Consider the following 16947-nt stretch of genomic DNA (forward strand, 5'->3'; position numbering starts at 1 on the left):
TGAAACTCCATTGAGACTGTCCTTAGTAGTTATAAAAATGACTATGTTGCCACTAATTACTAATGTAGTTGTGATCGAAAGCCACGCAATCTGTTTGGTTCTCTAGATTCAGAATATATATGCATGCATAGGAATTAGAAAAATAGTATCGATTGATTGGCTCCATACACATATCCATACGTTCATCTGTTACTGATTGAATGTTTTTTTATTTAGATGAGTGTCACTATAACCTAATTTTGCTTCTTTTGGGACAAAATTTGAATGCTAAAAAAATACTTATTTGGGGATGGAGTGAGTATGTATTCATGTATGAAAAATGTCTCCAGTTGTGAAAAGAGGCACCATCTCGTTAACGATGACGTGATTCTCATTGAATTAATTGTTCTAGGTTAGCCTGAATTTAGTTGTCGGGCCATCTTATCAGCATTTAAGAAATAGAATAAGCTAATTGATTTTGAGATTGACAAAGTCACTGTAGACACCTAAGTCAAATCGTCTACTATATTAAAATTAATTATTAAAATAAATTAAAAAAATGATCAAATACCTATACTAACTTAAGAACCTCAAACTTGGTGGATAGATTCCACCACAAGAAACCAAACCTACCTGCGCAATGCTCAATTCGCGACCATCTGATCAGGGATCAGCTATTATCATTGTGTTTGGGTGTGTCCCCGAAGTAACTAAATTATACTCTGACCGGCATTGTCCGAGTGTACGTGTGTGTCTCAGTGTGTGCCCCGTCCCACTTCTTTGAAAAAAAGAAAAAGAAAAGATTTTATTAGTTAGTTATGATGACTTTATTAGAAACAAATATGTTTAACAAAAATCTGAACCTTTACCTAAAGCTACTATCTTCTTCCTTCAATTCATGTCTGGTCGAGAGAGAGTTCGTGAGCAAGACCTTATTTTCTAATCTCTGGGGCACCAAGAGGATTGAGCTTCCTCGGTTCCTCTCTGCTTCTGAGACTGTATGAGCTACAAGAGTACAAGAGTAGCACGTAAAACGTGCTCAACAGGTATCGCTGTTGGGCCCACCTATGCATTTTCATTTTGGTCCCCCAGCAGCAACTGTATGAGCTACAAGAGTACAAGAGTAGCACGTAAAACGTGCTCGACATGTATCGCTGTTGGGCCCACCTATGCATTTTCATTTTTTTTTCCCCAGCAGCAACCAGCCAGCATGGTTCCTGGGCCGAGAAGATAGACGGCCCTCATCCATAGCATTGTTTTTCACAAAAAAAAAAAAAAACAACCCACCAGCATTGTTGGTACTGGCTGGATGGGCTAATCCCTACCAATCGCTATCTGCCGTATCTTTACACTTATTTATTTTATTGAATTATTAGTACCTACATAATGCATCTTTACCCGTTCTCAATTATATAACCCAGTACCGTAAAGTAAAACCTATCCGGCTGCTCTCGTGCACCTGCAAGATTTTCACATAGTTTGTGTCGTTTTCACCGTGTCATTGCACCACGGTTTTCTGGTGCAAGGAGGGGGGTTTTTTTTTTCCCTCTGACCAGGTGTCCATGCCAAGGACTGAAGGAGGTATGAATCGCCGGACAAAACATACAGATAAAATAATAGCCGCTTAGATTTAATTTATGTCACGTGCATGGGAAGAGAGGCACCCTCAACTCGATCGGTCTTGGCCTGATGCCTGAATGCGTCACTTTTATCATGTTCCATTGATGTTGTTGGGAATATATATATATATATATATATATATATATATATATATATATATATATATATATATATATATAAGAGCATGTGCTGCTGCTAGTGGACTGAAGATAATCCGAGGGTCGGGCTCAGCTCTGAACTCATGGCTCCGTACCTATACAAGACGAACCTATGCAAATATCTAAATTGCGCTGGGACGCACGGAGCTAAATATTTAAACTTGTTTCATATATATACACGGAGTATGTTTAAAAGGCTTTGACCTGGCCGTCCCTGCTAGCTTGTCAACGGCGCCGGCTGTGTAAAAATAATCAGATCTCTCGCTCAAACAAAGAGGCAACTGTGAACGCAGGAGGACGCGGATTTGAGCCTCGACTGACGTCGATCGATGACCGATGCACGCTATACCTGTGGAATAGCATGCACGACATGTCGCCCATGCCACCGTCGTACTCTCTCCGTTCCAAATTATAAATTATTTTAATTTCTTTAGTTATAGGTTATTTTAATTTCTTTAGTTCCATAACAAATTAAAAAAAATTAAAATAATCTATAATTTGAAATGGACAGAGTGTAATCTAACTTATTTAATGTCAAACCTAGTTTAACTTGTTTTAATTTTCGACTATATATTGACCAAACTACCCATCTAATTTCGTACTATGTCGTAATAATGTTGTTTGGAGTAGTAGTTTGTAGCCGGAGCAATCCATCCGAGTGCTATGTCGTAGTCTGACTTCTGTATTCCACTTGTTAACTTGTCAGTTGTCGATACTGGCTAACATAACACCTGCACGCGGCGGCTCTTGTGCGCCTCCCATTTCATTTCATATACCATGTGTCTTTTTCACCATAATTGATTTGAATTTATAAATATTATGCTAGTAGTACAAAAGATATACTCCGTATCTTGCATTTGTAGGCTGACCAGGTGTCCGTTTGCGTAACTCGCAATTTTGGTAGCTGATGTTAAGGAGGTGTCAACAGCAAGCAAAAGCGTATATATAAATTAATACGCCACGTATGTTTGCGCCTTATGCACGTGTCGACCCGGTGGCTTGCATTGCATTTTCTAGATAAAACAAATGTGTTTACTTGTCCGTTGCACCGAGCAGGCGCTTACAGATATGGTGCCATGGAGCACAGCTACAATAATTCGGATGTTTGATGCTAATTAGGAGTATTAAATATAGATTAATTATAAAACTAATTGCACAGATGGAGTCTAATTCACAAGACGAATCTATTAAGCCTAATTAGTCCATAATTTGACAATGTGGTGCTACAGTAACCATTTGCTAATGATGGATTAATTAGGCTTAATAGATTCGTCTCGCGAATTAGCACAGGGGTTCTACAATTAGTTTTATAATTAGCTCATGTTTAGTCCTCCTAATTAGCATCCAAACATCCGATGTGACACTGCTAAAGTTTAGCACCTAGTATTCAAACATCCCCATGGTCAGCTTTGAAAAAATATGGTTGTAGGGTGTGTCTGGCCACGCTATGCAGGCCCGCGCCACAACCTGTGGCGGGCTTTCCAGGTGCCACAGCCTGCCGTAGCAAATGCTATTAAGGCCTGGTTTGGTTCGGTTGCTTCCGTCACATCAAATGTTTAGATACTAATTAGGAGTATTAAACGTAGACTATTTACAAAATACATTACATAAGCGGAGGCTAAACGGCGAGACGAATCTATTAAGCCTAATTAGTCCATGATTTGATAATATGTTGCTACAGTAAACATTTGCTAATGATGGATTAATTAGGCTTAATAGGTTCGTCTCGCCGTTTAGCCTCCACTTATGTAATGGGTTTTGTAAATAGCCTACGTTTAATACTCCTAATTAGTATCTAAACATTTGATGTGACACTTGCTAAAAATAAGCAAAGGGAACCAGACGCCCCCTAACTGTAGTACGACATATTGTGCTGTGGCACGGGTACCTAGGTGTGGCGTGCTGTGGATGGCAACAAGCAGCCTATAGTCTGAACAGTCTCAAAGTATAATAGGTGCCTACCTAAACTGTAAGTTGACATATTTTCCTTCTATTCTAAATTGTAGGTCGTTTTAGCAATTTCTATGTGCATATATATCTATAGAAAAACTAAAACGATCGACAACGGAGTGAGTACATAAGGAACAGATATCTACGGCATGAGCAGACACGCGTGCTGAGTTGTCTCGTGGATCCTAGCTTGTCATCAATCCATTACTTTGTTTTCTTTATTCACTGATACATTCTTTATTTCCTCTAGATATATGACGTTTAAGACAACCTATTGTTAAACTAATTTGTCTGTTCTAAACACATCCTGCCTCAGGCGCACTTGGAGCTAATATATTTTAAATTGTTGCGTAAGCTTGTCACGTGACATATGCACTTTTCTTCAATAGTTTGTACGACTTGATCCTACCGACTCTTGTTATATTGTTCACTCTGTCCTAAATTACTAGGAAAATTATGTTAAAAAAGTTAAAACGAATAGTGTAAAAATTATCGATACCCTAGTAGGCCTGTCCCACCTGTGTGCCGGGAGAATCATCTCGCTCAAGAAAGGAAAACGGAGCAAAGTGTGAATGCAAGAAAAACGCGTGACTATTAATTTGAGCTTCTACAACAATCGATCGTTGACGCTACAAAATTGTCGTATAGTATTGCGCTTGCTTGCGTTATTGTATTCTCTCCTCCCTCTCCTTCCATCCAAAGTCAAAAGCATCCACGGCATACCGTACTTGATACTGGTGGGCCCCTCAGCATAGCAGTGATTGCTTTTTACACTGTTACTTGGATCGTGACACGCGTCTACGCGGTTCGTCGGGCGTTGCAGACGCGCCTTTTGATGATGGACGAATTCGATCTGGCAGGATACATAATGCCAAAATATTAGCCCTTTGCGTCTCTGACAACACGTACTGCAACTGCCCTTGGTGATTAGCTACGTCACATGAGCTGTAGTCCGTTTTTTCAAGTTCGTTTTGAATTTATTAGATTAGTAAATTTTATTATACATTTAGAGGTACATATATCTAGATGCATAATAATTTAGAAAAGTTAAAATAATTTATAATTTGAAATGGAGTTAATGTCAAGCATGTACACGTGGCAGGCCACTGACGAGCTAATTAGCTTTGTACCGAATGAGATACAAATCTACAATCCTACAAGGCTACAAGCATATAGCACGCTAGTACGCTACGACTTGGCTTGTTTTCTAGGCCACGAGAAGATGCAATCACAAGAAATGATACATAACACATGTCAAATGAGCTATGTATGCAAATCATCACGCCCCTCCAAGTGAAATAAACTAAAAAAAGAAAGAGGGTTTAAAGAAGAATATATCCTCAAAGGTGGAGTTCTCACTGTCATTTTGGATTCCACTAGGAACACCAATAAAAAGGGTCCATCTTTTGATTACTTCTAAATTCCAGTATAATGTATTTCACCAACTTGCTCCATCGAACATGAATCTCTTTGTCAACTAGCTTATCCAGCTATTGTTATTATCCCAGACTCAGAGATGGCGCTGAGAAGACAAAAGCAACATGATAATGGCGCATTAAACAAGTACTAGTGGCACTAATTCGCACGGGCGTTGAGTGTGACTGATGTGACACGTACGGTAGGAAGCTCGAAAAGGAACATGTAGGTAGGATAGAGTAATAAGCAGTGTAAAGAGTAGCATCAAAAGAAAACCAACAGAACCAGCACGTTCATTATAAAAAATAGTTTCATAATATGCTCTTTCCATTTAATATATTATTATATTTGTTTTGAAAATATTACATATACTTACTGATACTGTTAGTCAGAGACCTTCTAGGTAAGTTATATTTTTCGACTAAAAGACTGTCGAGCTGAGTTGTTAATTAGGAAGTAGCTAGACATGTTTAGATCAATTAGAATTAAAATTAACTAGATAGCTTTTTAATCTTACTTTGAAGTGCAATTATATTTTTACTCTCGTTCTTTTAACTTTGTGATTTTGATCTTAACTATTCAGAAGTCAATGCGATTTTGTTCTTGATCTTTGCGTATTTGCCCATGTTTTGTCTATTGATTAAGGGCAAAATTGCATTGGCTTGTGAATAGTGAGGGCAAATTCACTAAGTTGAAAAAATAAGAAAAAAATTACAATTATACTCCAAAGCAGGGGTAAGAACTGGGTGAGTGGATTCCTAATATCCGCCGATGGATGATTGTGGCTTCCATATTTTGAGCAATCAACTACTCCCTCCGTTCCAAATTATATGCCGTTTTGATTGTCATAGGTATTATTATGCATTTAAATATTCACTATATCTAGGCTTATAATAATATTTATGAACTTAGAAAAGTCAAAACGATCTACAGTTTGGAACGGAGGGAATACTAGATAAGATAAGATTGGGCGGTTAGCGTTCATGGAAATCCCAATATCACCCGTGTCCCGTCCTCGCTTGGCGCTGCATAAACATGACGAGCCATGCAGATTGACCGCCTGCTGAGACCTCTTAGGCTAGTCCCAGGGCAAGGTTTCATTGCACTGTTTCCAAGGATGCCACATCATCCCATGAGGTGTATTCTCATGAATGAAACAGGGAGTCCCAGTGCACAGTTTCATTTCACGATTTCATAGGATGCCCATGATATTTAATTGTGAGGCATGTGATTGGATATGGTTAGATGAAATGAAACTCTATAGCCCCCAATGCAAGTGTCAATAGTTTTCATAGTCTTGGAAACAGTGTATACACAGTTTCATCCTGATGAAACTCCTTCCCTCTCTCACTTCATAATTATCATGCCATGTCATCACATATGTTGATGTGTCACCGTATTTAATATGCACGAAATATCTATGAAACTCTTACTGGGATTAGCCTTAAAAAAATAAAATAAAAAGCTGGTCAGCGCGTGAAAGCCCCGGAGCCGGTCTTCCCTGAAACCGCGGTTTCCACTGTGCGTCTGTGCGTATCATCGCTCTCATCCATCAATCAATGATCCGATTCCCCAACCTCCCCGGCGACAACTCCGCCGAGATCCCATCCATTCCATCTCCCAAAAAAAAAACAAAGCGAATTTCCCCAGCCGCATCGCGGAAAGCAACACGGGCACACGTAGCAGTGCCGCAACGTGCAGTAGCAACAGTGCTCCCCGCGGGCCCCACACGATAACGCGCACCCGGGGACGCGACCGGCCCTTTCCTGCCGAGTTGACCGCCAAGCGCGCGCGCCCATCCGCGCCGTAGGTGCGCCGGTGGGCGGCGCGGATCGCCCTCTTCTCCTCGTCTCCTTCCTCCGTCCACCCCCATCCATCTCATCTCTCATCCGCCCGGCCCCGCCCCGCACCCCACGCCTCCCTCCTGTATAAATGAGCAGCCAAGCCACAGCTCTGGCCAAGACAACCAGCTCGGACTCCATAGCTCAGTTTATCAGACGCTGCGCATCCTGTCTCGAGACTCGAGGCTGTGAGCCGGCCGGAGGAGCAGCGAACTGAGCTGAGGAGACACTGAACCCGTCGAGATCGAGATGAAGAGCCGGAGGCAGAGCAGCGGGGGCAGCTCGGCTGGCGCCACGGCCGCGGGGGAGGGGAACACGCACAGCAGCGGCGGCGGCGGGGGGTGCAAGCTGGAGAGGAAGGACGTGGAGAAGAACCGGCGGCTGCACATGAAGGGCCTCTGCCTCAAGCTCTCCTCCCTCATCCCGCCCGCCGCCAGGCACGCCTCCCTGCTCTCGGAGGCGGCCGCATCGGCGTCCAATCCCAACAAGGTAAATTAACCCCCTCGCTCCTCCTCTTTAATCCGATACAGCAGATTTAATGAGTCAATGGCGTCCTCGATTCATCCCGAAACACGACGTGTGCTGCGTCCGTGTCCAGATTTAGAACTAGTTTGATGTCCCAAAACGCATTATATTAGCCAAAAATGAAAAAAAAATGGAGAAGAACAAGAAGCCAACTGAACAGTACTAAATCTGTGTTAAAAATAGTAACAAGGACAAACAAAAATCACTGAAGCGTGGTGTACATCAATTGCTGACAGCTAACAGGGTTAGAGAACGAGTGCACAGTAAAACGTCCTCGTTCACCTCAAGTCCACTGGGTCAGTTAAAATTCTCGTCATGTCGCATTCGGTGCCCCCCTGAAGACTGGAGCTTACCACGGGTTGTTTAAATTCTCTTAATAGCAATCGGATGCTTCAACTTTCAACTGCTAATTAAGTCCATCCGCTATTACCTATTTGTATCAATCTTCATAGGTGGAAAAAAAAAAGAGACAAAGCCATTCGTGTTTGTAACTGCAAAAGTAAGCCAAGAATTGATTTTTTTTTGGCGGAGAGTAGAAAACACTTATTACATCAAATCATAGCCTACGTGTGTAAAACAAAAAGGGTATGAAAAGGGGCCGATGCTCATTGTTTGAGTACAGATAAAGCAGCAGTGCTGGTTCAGTGAGTGATCGCCACACCGATTCGATTTGATTGGATCTGATTGGATCAGTGGAGCTGTCCGCTCCTTTCTGTGATTCCTGCCCCCTCCCGGACAGGCCCGGGCATCGCATCGAGCCAAAGCCCGAGCCACCGGGGCAGTCACGTTTTCTTCTGAAAAACGCACAGAAGAACGCTAGCCTAGCCCCACCCACGTCCAACGCTGAGCTCTCTGTTCGTTCACCCACGTGCCAAACTGCCATGGATTCAATCCGATCCATTGGCGTCTCCTCCCCCTCCTCCTCGCTGTCGCCGCCACGAGGGGCGGGGCCCGCCCATCGGTGGCCTGCCCGTGACAGCGACGCGGTTGCTCCGGGGTCACACGTCACGTCTCAGTGGTTTATAGGCACGTGCTGGGTTCCGACGAACTCGTGGGCAATACAAAGCTGCTATCACCAGATTCTTCGATCGGATAATACCCCACTCCACTGATTATTGTAGTGAGTGCTACTACATCACAAATAAAACGGATTCTTTTTTAACGATCCTTCAGCCGGCAAAAGGGCTTGGGCTCAACCCCACCACAGATCACTTTTGTCTGTGCCTCCTCCGTGCTCTGCTCTGTTCTGCTCTTCTCAACTCCCCAATAATTCAGAGTTTCCAAGCTCGCCAAGCCACCTACCCATCATGCGATTGGGACGCTTTCTTAATGAGTGCCAACGTGCCATGTGCGCAAGGGAAAACTACAGTCGCCGTCGGATGAGCTGTAGCTGGACGCTGACGCGGCGGCTGCTTCTATAGTTTAGCACCCGCACCACATGCTCCATTGCTGGGGCAAAAATGGAAACAGAAAATTAGTGGAGTACATCCGTTTACCGGCAGTTTTTTAATTTTACCCGATTTTCGCAAGGGTGAATGGATCGTTGTCACTGACGGTAATGTATGTTGGGTTTGTCGCAGGACACGGTGACGCAGCTGGATCAGCTGGACAGCGCGGCGGCGTACATCAAGCTGCTCAAGGAGCGGATCGAGGCGCTGAAGCGTAGGAAGGAGGGCCGCGGCGGCGGCAAAGGGGGCGCCGGCGCTGCCGCCGCGCCTGTGGGGGGCGGTGCCGGCGGCGTGCGGATGCCGGTGATCGAGGTGCGGTACCAGGACGGGACGCTGGACGTGGTGCTCATCAGCGAGGCCGAGCGGCCGTTCAAGCTGCACGAGGTGATCACGGTGCTGGAGCAGGAGGGCGCCGAGGTCGTCAGCGCCAGCTTCTCCGTCGTCGGGGACAAAATCTTCTACACCGTCCACTCGCAGGCGCTCAGTCCGCGGATCGGGCTCGACGCCGCCAGGGTCTCCGAGAGGCTGCAGGACCTGCTGCTCCTCGTCTGATGATGAATGACCTCAGGATCAGCGACAGTACTAAGGAAGACTGTATTAGAGTAGTAGGCGAGGTCAGGACGGACGGAGTGCGAGGTAGCAGAGGGAACCATAAACCGGCTGATCCATGGAAAGGGAAGCTTGGTTTCTTTGCAGTTGTGCATATGTAGGAGCAAGCAAGCAGACTGCTTTTTGTTTTTTGGTTTTTTCAGCTCTTAGAAACGGCCGGTGCTCTACTACAGTGCATGCAGCATGCATCTTGGCTCTGTTCTGGGGCTGTTTCAGGCTTTCAGCTTCCTGGACTACTGATACTTACCATGGAATTGGATGCCCTGCATGTTGCAGCATTTTCTGGAGCTAATGTAATGTAACACAAGCTTGAGCTCGTTTGGGCCCGTGACCGTGCTGCCGAACTAGACGAGTTCAGATGTTTGAAATCATGAGTGCATATCATGTGAGACGATTCTGATGAAGAAATTGTGAGTGCAGATCATACATTCCACGGATCGGCGCTCGACCTCGTTCATCGAAAAGGGGTTCCGTGCTGATTAATGTAATAAGTCTGGAACCGTAGCAACGAGTCAGTGGGCCTGTTCGCTTCAGCTTATTCAGCCGGCTTATCAGCCACCAAACAGTGTTTTCCTCTCACAACAAATCAGCCGTTTCAGCTTTTCAGCCGGCTTATAAGCTGAAGCGAACAGGCCCAGTGACCCCTGCCTGTATTTTGGGTCGGTAGCCGCCGTAGCTTCCTTTACCTGATCGAGAGGGACAGGACAAAACTTTCATGATTGAGCTTACACACTTGTCTTTTCCTTGGGTAATCAGCTGCCTAACCATCATCACAACGCGTGCAGTTGTTTCACGCTTTCACTTTCACTAACATTTTCCAAATTAAACGCATATTTTATACTTTTTTAAAAAAGCTTCCAAGCATTTTTTGTGTACCCACGTGCTGCTTAGTTCGTCGTCTTCACGCAGCGGTAGGTCGTCGCCTGGCCGGTGGACCTTTTTGCAGCCGCCGTGCACGAGCAGGAAACCGAGCTACCCGCCGTGTCCCATCCCTAGTATCTCTCTCTTCTCAGGCAGTCTTGTTTCTTGTGTATATAAGTTAAGTTAATAACCACGTGCCTGATGTGCTAATCTATTTTATTTTATTTATTTTTGTGCCAAAGGCGCCTGATGTGCTAATAATAAACAACAATACCTGATACATATAGTGTGAACTCTTGAAAACAATAATCGACTTTGCTACTTGCATAACTTCGTTCGCTTTCTTTAGACGAATTTTGTCATGTTTGGGTGGAGCCACGGAGGGAGGCAGGGAGCGATAGAGATAGGGGAATGGAGCAAATGTTGTGAAGACCACGAGCACAGAAACGAACGATGTGTTGACTTTCTGTCCTCCAAATGTCTATAGGCCGAGATTGGGCTTACAAACTCCGAGCTCCAAAGGTTAAATAAACTTAGGGTGTGTTTGGAATGGAGGATTTTCATAGGAAAACAGAGGAATGCATTCCTTAGAAAAGTTTTGTCATTTTGCTGTTTGGAATGGAGGAAAGTTGGTTCACATTCCAAAGGAAAGGCTCTTGTTCCTCCACAAAACGTAGGGAAAAAAGTATCCACCAGAACCTAAAGGAAAATTTCCTGTGAGTGATTCGTTGTGCTGGCGCTGCCTGCAACTTGCTAGAAGCTGTCATTGCTGCATCCAACGCTTTCACAATTGTGATTATCAAAAAAAAAAAAATACTTCACGTACTATTGTTGCCAAAGTCTTTGGCTTAAGGCTAGCATTCTCTTGTCATTGCTTCTATGGTCAAGTGAATAGCGTGTGCGAGCTGTAGAAACAGAAAATGATGGGGATGGAGGATTAAGAAAGAAACGATAGGAAGAGAGGGAAAAAAGAGGAAGGAACTAGAATCTCAATCAACGTGGAAATCTAGCTTAATTAAAATGGATATGGTGGGATTTTGTTTCATGAGCACTGATAGGGTCTTATTATATTTTCCTGCGATCCAAATAGCGTAAAGTTTCCATTCCTATGTTTTGACATCCTGTAATTTTTTATTTTTCACCACATCATGTTCGTACATTTTCTCCCATTCCTCTATTTTGCATTCCTGCATTCCAAACAGATCCTTATACGAACGTTGTTTGGCCCAACTAGAGGAAGATGTAAGCAAGAGAAAAGGGGCCAAAAGCCCATATCCAAAAAAAAATCTTGAGAGTAAAACGAAGTTGTTTGTGTAAGCTCGGCTCACACACCCAACTCAGCCCAACCCAGCCCACCCTTGCAAACAAGGGGTGTACTGACTGGAACGTGTAGCCCAGCATGGAGGAGGAAATGGTAAGCTGGTGACCAGCCAGACCAGCCAGACAGACAGACCGGGGCAGCGCGTAGTCACGCTCACGCTCAGGCCCAGTTGACGTGACTGGACGCGGCCCGCAAATCAAAGCCTCGCTTCCTCGAAAAAAACAAAACAAAAAAACAAAGCCTCGCTGCAGATTGCACTTTTTTTTTTGGAAAAAACCCAGTTTGCACTTCCAATCTCCCATTTCAGTATCATCAAATTACACGCCAAGGCAATTTTGGTACATTTTGTTTGTCTCTATGCGCTTTGAATAGCGAATGGGTTATGACTCCTACCAATATGCAAATTATCGTTACACATGGATGATCGGATCCCATAACTTCCAATCATGGAGCCATGATGTGTGATGACAACAAACGCTCCAGCATGGAGCCACAATTGTTGATGGGAAAATAGAACTCACGTAAGCAAATCTATTACGAGTGCATAGTAGGTGACTTAAGCCATGTGAGCGTGGGTAAGGAAGAACTCGTTTGGTGAGGGAGAGTCATACAATGGGCCCGTTCGCTTCAACTTATAAGCCGGCTGAAAAGCTGAAACAGCTGATTTGTTGTGAGAGGAAAATACTGTTTGGTGACTGATAAGCCGACTGAATAAGCTGAAGTGAACAGGTCCAATAACGTTATACTGTGCATGGTAGCCATCAATGATAGTAGCTCATATCCCCTTCATATAACACGTGTTGTCCCATCTCTTTCACTAACAGTTGCTTTTGGCTATCCGTTACAATGTAAGGAGTCAAACAAGAACAACTTCTTGTTACTTGGTTTACGTTATCAGAATTTTGTATTATTTTTTCATCACTTTATCCAGTTGTTTTTTGAGGACACCTATATTTCTGTCCGACGTGGCTCCCTATGAGAACTAAAACTGTCTGACGTGGCGTGGGTAGCTTCGTCATTTCGCAAAAGCAAAAATGCAACAGCAGGCAGCGGCGGGGCGGCGCCCCTACCCAACCCAGCCCCGTTTCTGGACCGCTCCTCCACTCAACCCCAGTCGACCGTTGGGCTCGCCAACGTTCCAAATGTCACGTGATCTCCCCCTTTCCCACCTCCTCTTCTCTCACCTCGCGCTCCTCCCCCCCTCCTCGTAGATTACCGTTGGGGCGAGTGCGGCGCAACCAAACCCAGCTGCTAAACCCGCGACAGGACAAACAGCTCAAAGTTCATCTCGCCCAGCTTGATCGCACTTAACCCACCACTCGCTCGCGCCTGGGATTTTCTTGGAGATCGATCGGTCGATTGCTTGCCGTCAGCCACCGGGAGAGCGCTCCCTTCTTGTCTTTCCCACGCCCCAGGTAAGCTCAATCTCTCCTCGCTGCTTTCGGATCGCTTCTCAGTTCCGTCGGTCCGATTCTTGGGGTTTGTCTTTCATAATTCCTTGCCTGGGTTCTTCTTGATTCCAAAGATTGATTCTGTTCTGGCAGATTTCCTTGAGTCGAATTCTCGCGATTCTAGTTCTTTCGGTGCAAAATTGGCTCCGATTCGATCGGGCAGTTCCGTTTGATCTACGATACCTCAAAACTGATTCTCTTGCTCTTGTTTGTGGCAATGGGGAAAAAATCCCCCTGTTCGATTTCGCCAAGAACAGCGTTCGCGTGGGGAATTCTTTTTGCAATCAACTGAAACTAGATGTGCTGTGATTCTAATTTCTCTCTCGAGTTCTGAATAATCGATCTCCACCACCAGGTTGAGACTGCCGGCCGCGGATCAAAAGTTCAAACATGACGACGCTGTCTTCCGGCGTCCTCCTCAAGCTCCTGGACGGCATGAAGACCGGCGCCGCCAAGCCCGTGGGCGAGCACCGGACGGCGGTGCTGCAGGTGACGGACATCGTGCCGGCGGAGCTGGACGAGAAGGACCTGTTCCCCAAGCACGGCAAGTTCTACGTCAAGGTCTCCGACGCCTCGCACTCCATCTACGCCACGCTCCCGCTGGCGCAGGCCGACCTCGTCCTCTCCAACAAGCTCCACCTCGGCCAGTTCGTCCACGTCGACCGCCTCGACCCGGCCTCCCCGGTCCCTGTCATCGTCGGCGCCAAGCCGCTCCCGGGCCGCCACCCGCTCGTCGTCGGCACGCCCGACCCGGCCGCCAGGGCCAAATCTGCCGCGCCGCGCAGGGGGTCCTGGGGCCCCGAGCAGAACGCCAGCATCAAGCCCACCACGCTCAACTTCGACGCCGAAAAGACGCCGGTCAAGGAGCGCCCGGCCATGTCGACGCCGGTCAGGGAGCGGGTGGGCGCGGCGACACCTGTGAGGGAGCGCGGGGTCGCGGCGACGCCTGTGAGGGAGCGGGGCGTCGCGGCGTCGCCGGCGCTGAGCTCTGCGTCGGTGAGGAAGAGCAGCAGCGTGCTGCCCAGACTGCTAACCAGGAGCAAGAGCTTCGTAGCAGACAGGGACCAGCATCCCAGGATCCCCAAGAGCCCGTTCCCCACTGTACGGTCAATCTCAACTGAAAATGTTGGGGGCAAATTGCGCATTTGATTACTTTCAGACGTGAAATTCAATCTTGATTTCTGATAGTGAGCTGCAATGCCGTGTAGGAGAAGAGCTCAGTGAGCTGTACAGCCTCGCGGGCGACGAGGAGAGTGGCGAAGGAGGAAGAGCCCTCCTCGCCTCCTTCAGATGATGAGCTCGGCAGCTCGGCGACGTCCTCCAAGAAGAGACCGTCAACGGTTGCTCGTGTGCCGGTGCCAGGGAAGCTCAGTTTACTTGGAAAGGTATGATCAGATCGAGCAGCAACGTAGCACACCGTGGCCATGGAATCGAGTCATGTTTGTCTTTGTCTGAACTGGTTTCTTTATGCTGTGTTCAGGACGCCATTGAGCAGAGGGAGCACGCGCAGAAGGCCGCTCTTGAGGCGCTGCGCAATGCCTCTGCCACCGACAACGTGGTCAGGATCTACAAGTACGTGTGATTTCTCATGGCGATCAGATAGTGATTGCGTGTGTGCGATGAAGTGCTGGATGAATGTGGTGACCAAAGCTTGATCTGACGATATCCGTTGCTGTTGCTGAACAACATTGCAGGATCTTCTCTGAACTGAGCAAGACGGCGAGACCGGACACGCCGGGCTCCTGCTTCGACAGCTTTCTCAGCTTCCACCAGGAGGCCGTGCAGGCAGTCACCGACATTGAGGCGATCCAGGCGGCCACCTCGATGGCCGCTGCCGTGGCGAGCGACGAGCAGCCCGAGGACGCGCCGCCGGTCCTGCAGGAGATAGCCCAGAACAGGTCAGTCGTGCGGCGGAGAGGCATCGGCGGTGGCGTGTCCAAGTCCGTGTCGTTCGCGCCCGGCACGTTGGATCCGAGGCAGGACGACGGCGGCGGCAAGACCGTCCGGAGCTCGAGTGCCAGCAGAAAGTGCCTCGCCATGGACAAGATCGGCGAAGACGGTGGCGACGAGAAGAGATCGTCCTCTTCTGCTCCTCCATCTGCCACCGCCACTGCCACTGCCCACTCTGCTCTGGGCTCCTCGCTGAAGCTGGCGAAGCAGATACTGGCCGAGGCGGGGAGCTGGTTCATGGAGTTCTTGGAGGCCGCGCTGGAGACCGGGTTGAAGAAGAGCAAGGCATCGGCCACGGGAGACGGGCGGAAGCAGAGCAGCTGCAGCTGCCCGCAGTCGCTGATGCTGCGGGTGATCAACTGGGTGGAGATGGAGCAGAGCGGCGGCGACAGCAGCGGCAGGAAACCGGCACACCCGAGAGCTGCTGCCATTGCACGGAAGCTCAGGATAAAGGCGAAGAACCCTTGATGCCCTGCTAGTTTAATCAGTGTTGCTCTGATTCTTCTAGAAACGGTAGTTTGTTGTGGTAGAAACCTGTAGACGGTGAACATTTTTACGGAATAAGATTGTTTCAAGTGTTCTTGAAGTAGGAATAGGATGACCGACAACTGCCTGATCAGCCGCAGAGCAGGTGCTGTACTGAAATCACAGTATTGATTGTGTTAGTTATTACTCATTCTTATCACTTCTTCTGAAAAATTCAAAGTACCTTAATAACTCTTTTTAATTGGATAGATTACCGAGTAGAATTAATTATGCATGCACGTTTGCAGTAATTATCGTACCTATTAGCAGTTTGGCTTGAGCATCGATGGTGGGAGTAAATGATCGATTCGTTAACTAGGTCAGAAGGTATTACGAGGATTTTTATTGCATTGTTTGAAAATTATATAGACATGTGATAAGTTTTGAAGGCTAAATGAACAGTCTTTGTGGATGGAGGGAGTAGTGCGGTTGCAATTTAAAAGTAGGATTGTGGGAGTGTCACGGTTATTGTGCAATCAACTTTGCTCTGGCCACAAAATCCCATGTCGAAATTTTAAAGTCTGCTAAATTAGATTTTGATTAATCGCCTAGACTCACCCACACATGTTTTCAACCTCATCCATTCCTAATTTCCTATCCAAATCGACCATCGCCTTCATCTGTTCCGACCACTGGCACCACCAATGCAGTAATGCCTGGAACAACACTTGCATTTGCGCTTATTTCTCCTTGGTGCCGCTCTCCTTAGCACCCATCTTCTTCATTTCTCACGAGCGCTCTTATCCCCACTTCTCTCTTCGGTGGCTGCCATGGCTAAGTTATTGTGTCCAAGTTATCCTTTCCTTCCCTGCTCAAACAAAAAAAAAGAGGAAGAATGGAAGATGTTCCTCTTTGCAGTTCCTCAGGACTCAGGAGTTATAGGTGGTGCCTCTCAAAGGGAAGGAGAAGGCGATGGGTGCTTCCTTGAGTTGAGTTCACGAGATAACCCGGGTGAGCTCACCAGACCAGACAAAGAAATGTTTGGGAACACGAAACTAGGACCACCGCGGGGTTCGGTCCAGGGCGTCCAGCACGCAGCCGCCAGGTCAGCCATCACACGCCACCTCAGCAAGCATTTTACTGGCCATAATGCCGCCAGGTAAGCAGCATACGTGGTACACCAGCTGTATGAACGATCTAGCAATATTTCGTTTTTAAGGAACCCTGGGCCCCACAAACACCAGTATGGAGCGGAATATACTTTCCCCGAATGTAGCGCTCCTCCCACGTCGCGGCTCGGTTCCCCCACTTTCCCCCCTCCACACATGACACATGCACCACCGGCAACTCCCA

At 46.8% G+C, this 16947-nt stretch overlaps 2 protein-coding genes across 2 annotated transcripts; both read left to right on the plus strand.

Moving 5' to 3' along the window:
* The first annotated feature begins 7055 nt into the window (after positions 1 to 7055).
* LOC117858911 (transcription factor bHLH168) lies at positions 7056 to 9872 on the plus strand. Its single transcript, XM_034742065.2, has 2 exons — positions 7056 to 7453; positions 9070 to 9872. Exons 1-2 carry the CDS (start codon positions 7214 to 7216, stop codon positions 9487 to 9489), a joined length of 660 nt encoding a protein of 219 aa, XP_034597956.1. The 5' UTR covers positions 7056 to 7213; the 3' UTR covers positions 9490 to 9872.
* A 2965-nt stretch (positions 9873 to 12837) lies between these two features.
* Positions 12838 to 15814, plus strand: LOC117854689 (uncharacterized). Its single transcript, XM_034736913.2, has 5 exons — positions 12838 to 13143; positions 13535 to 14280; positions 14388 to 14564; positions 14660 to 14751; positions 14874 to 15814. Exons 2-5 carry the CDS (start codon positions 13570 to 13572, stop codon positions 15595 to 15597), a joined length of 1704 nt encoding a protein of 567 aa, XP_034592804.1. The 5' UTR covers positions 12838 to 13143; positions 13535 to 13569; the 3' UTR covers positions 15598 to 15814.
* The last annotated feature ends 1133 nt before the right edge of the window (positions 15815 to 16947 follow it).

Source organism: Setaria viridis, chromosome 5, assembly GCF_005286985.2.
Source record: "Setaria viridis chromosome 5, Setaria_viridis_v4.0, whole genome shotgun sequence".
NCBI classification, from domain to species: Eukaryota; Viridiplantae; Streptophyta; class Magnoliopsida; order Poales; family Poaceae; genus Setaria; species Setaria viridis.

Bases quoted from the DNA above. Each gene is read 5' to 3' on its own strand.
- LOC117858911 (XM_034742065.2), top strand. From the start codon at position 7,214: ATGAAGAGCCGGAGGCAGAGCAGCGGGGGCAGCTCGGCTGGCGCCACG. The intron at 7,454-9,069 runs GTAAATTAACCC...GGTTTGTCGCAG, and splicing joins CGGCGTCCAATCCCAACAAG to GACACGGTGACGCAGCTGGA.
- LOC117854689 (XM_034736913.2), top strand. From the start codon at position 13,570: ATGACGACGCTGTCTTCCGGCGTCCTCCTCAAGCTCCTGGACGGCATG. The intron at 14,281-14,387 runs GTACGGTCAATC...AATGCCGTGTAG, and splicing joins CCAAGAGCCCGTTCCCCACT to GAGAAGAGCTCAGTGAGCTG. The intron at 14,752-14,873 runs GTACGTGTGATT...ACAACATTGCAG, and splicing joins AACGTGGTCAGGATCTACAA to GATCTTCTCTGAACTGAGCA.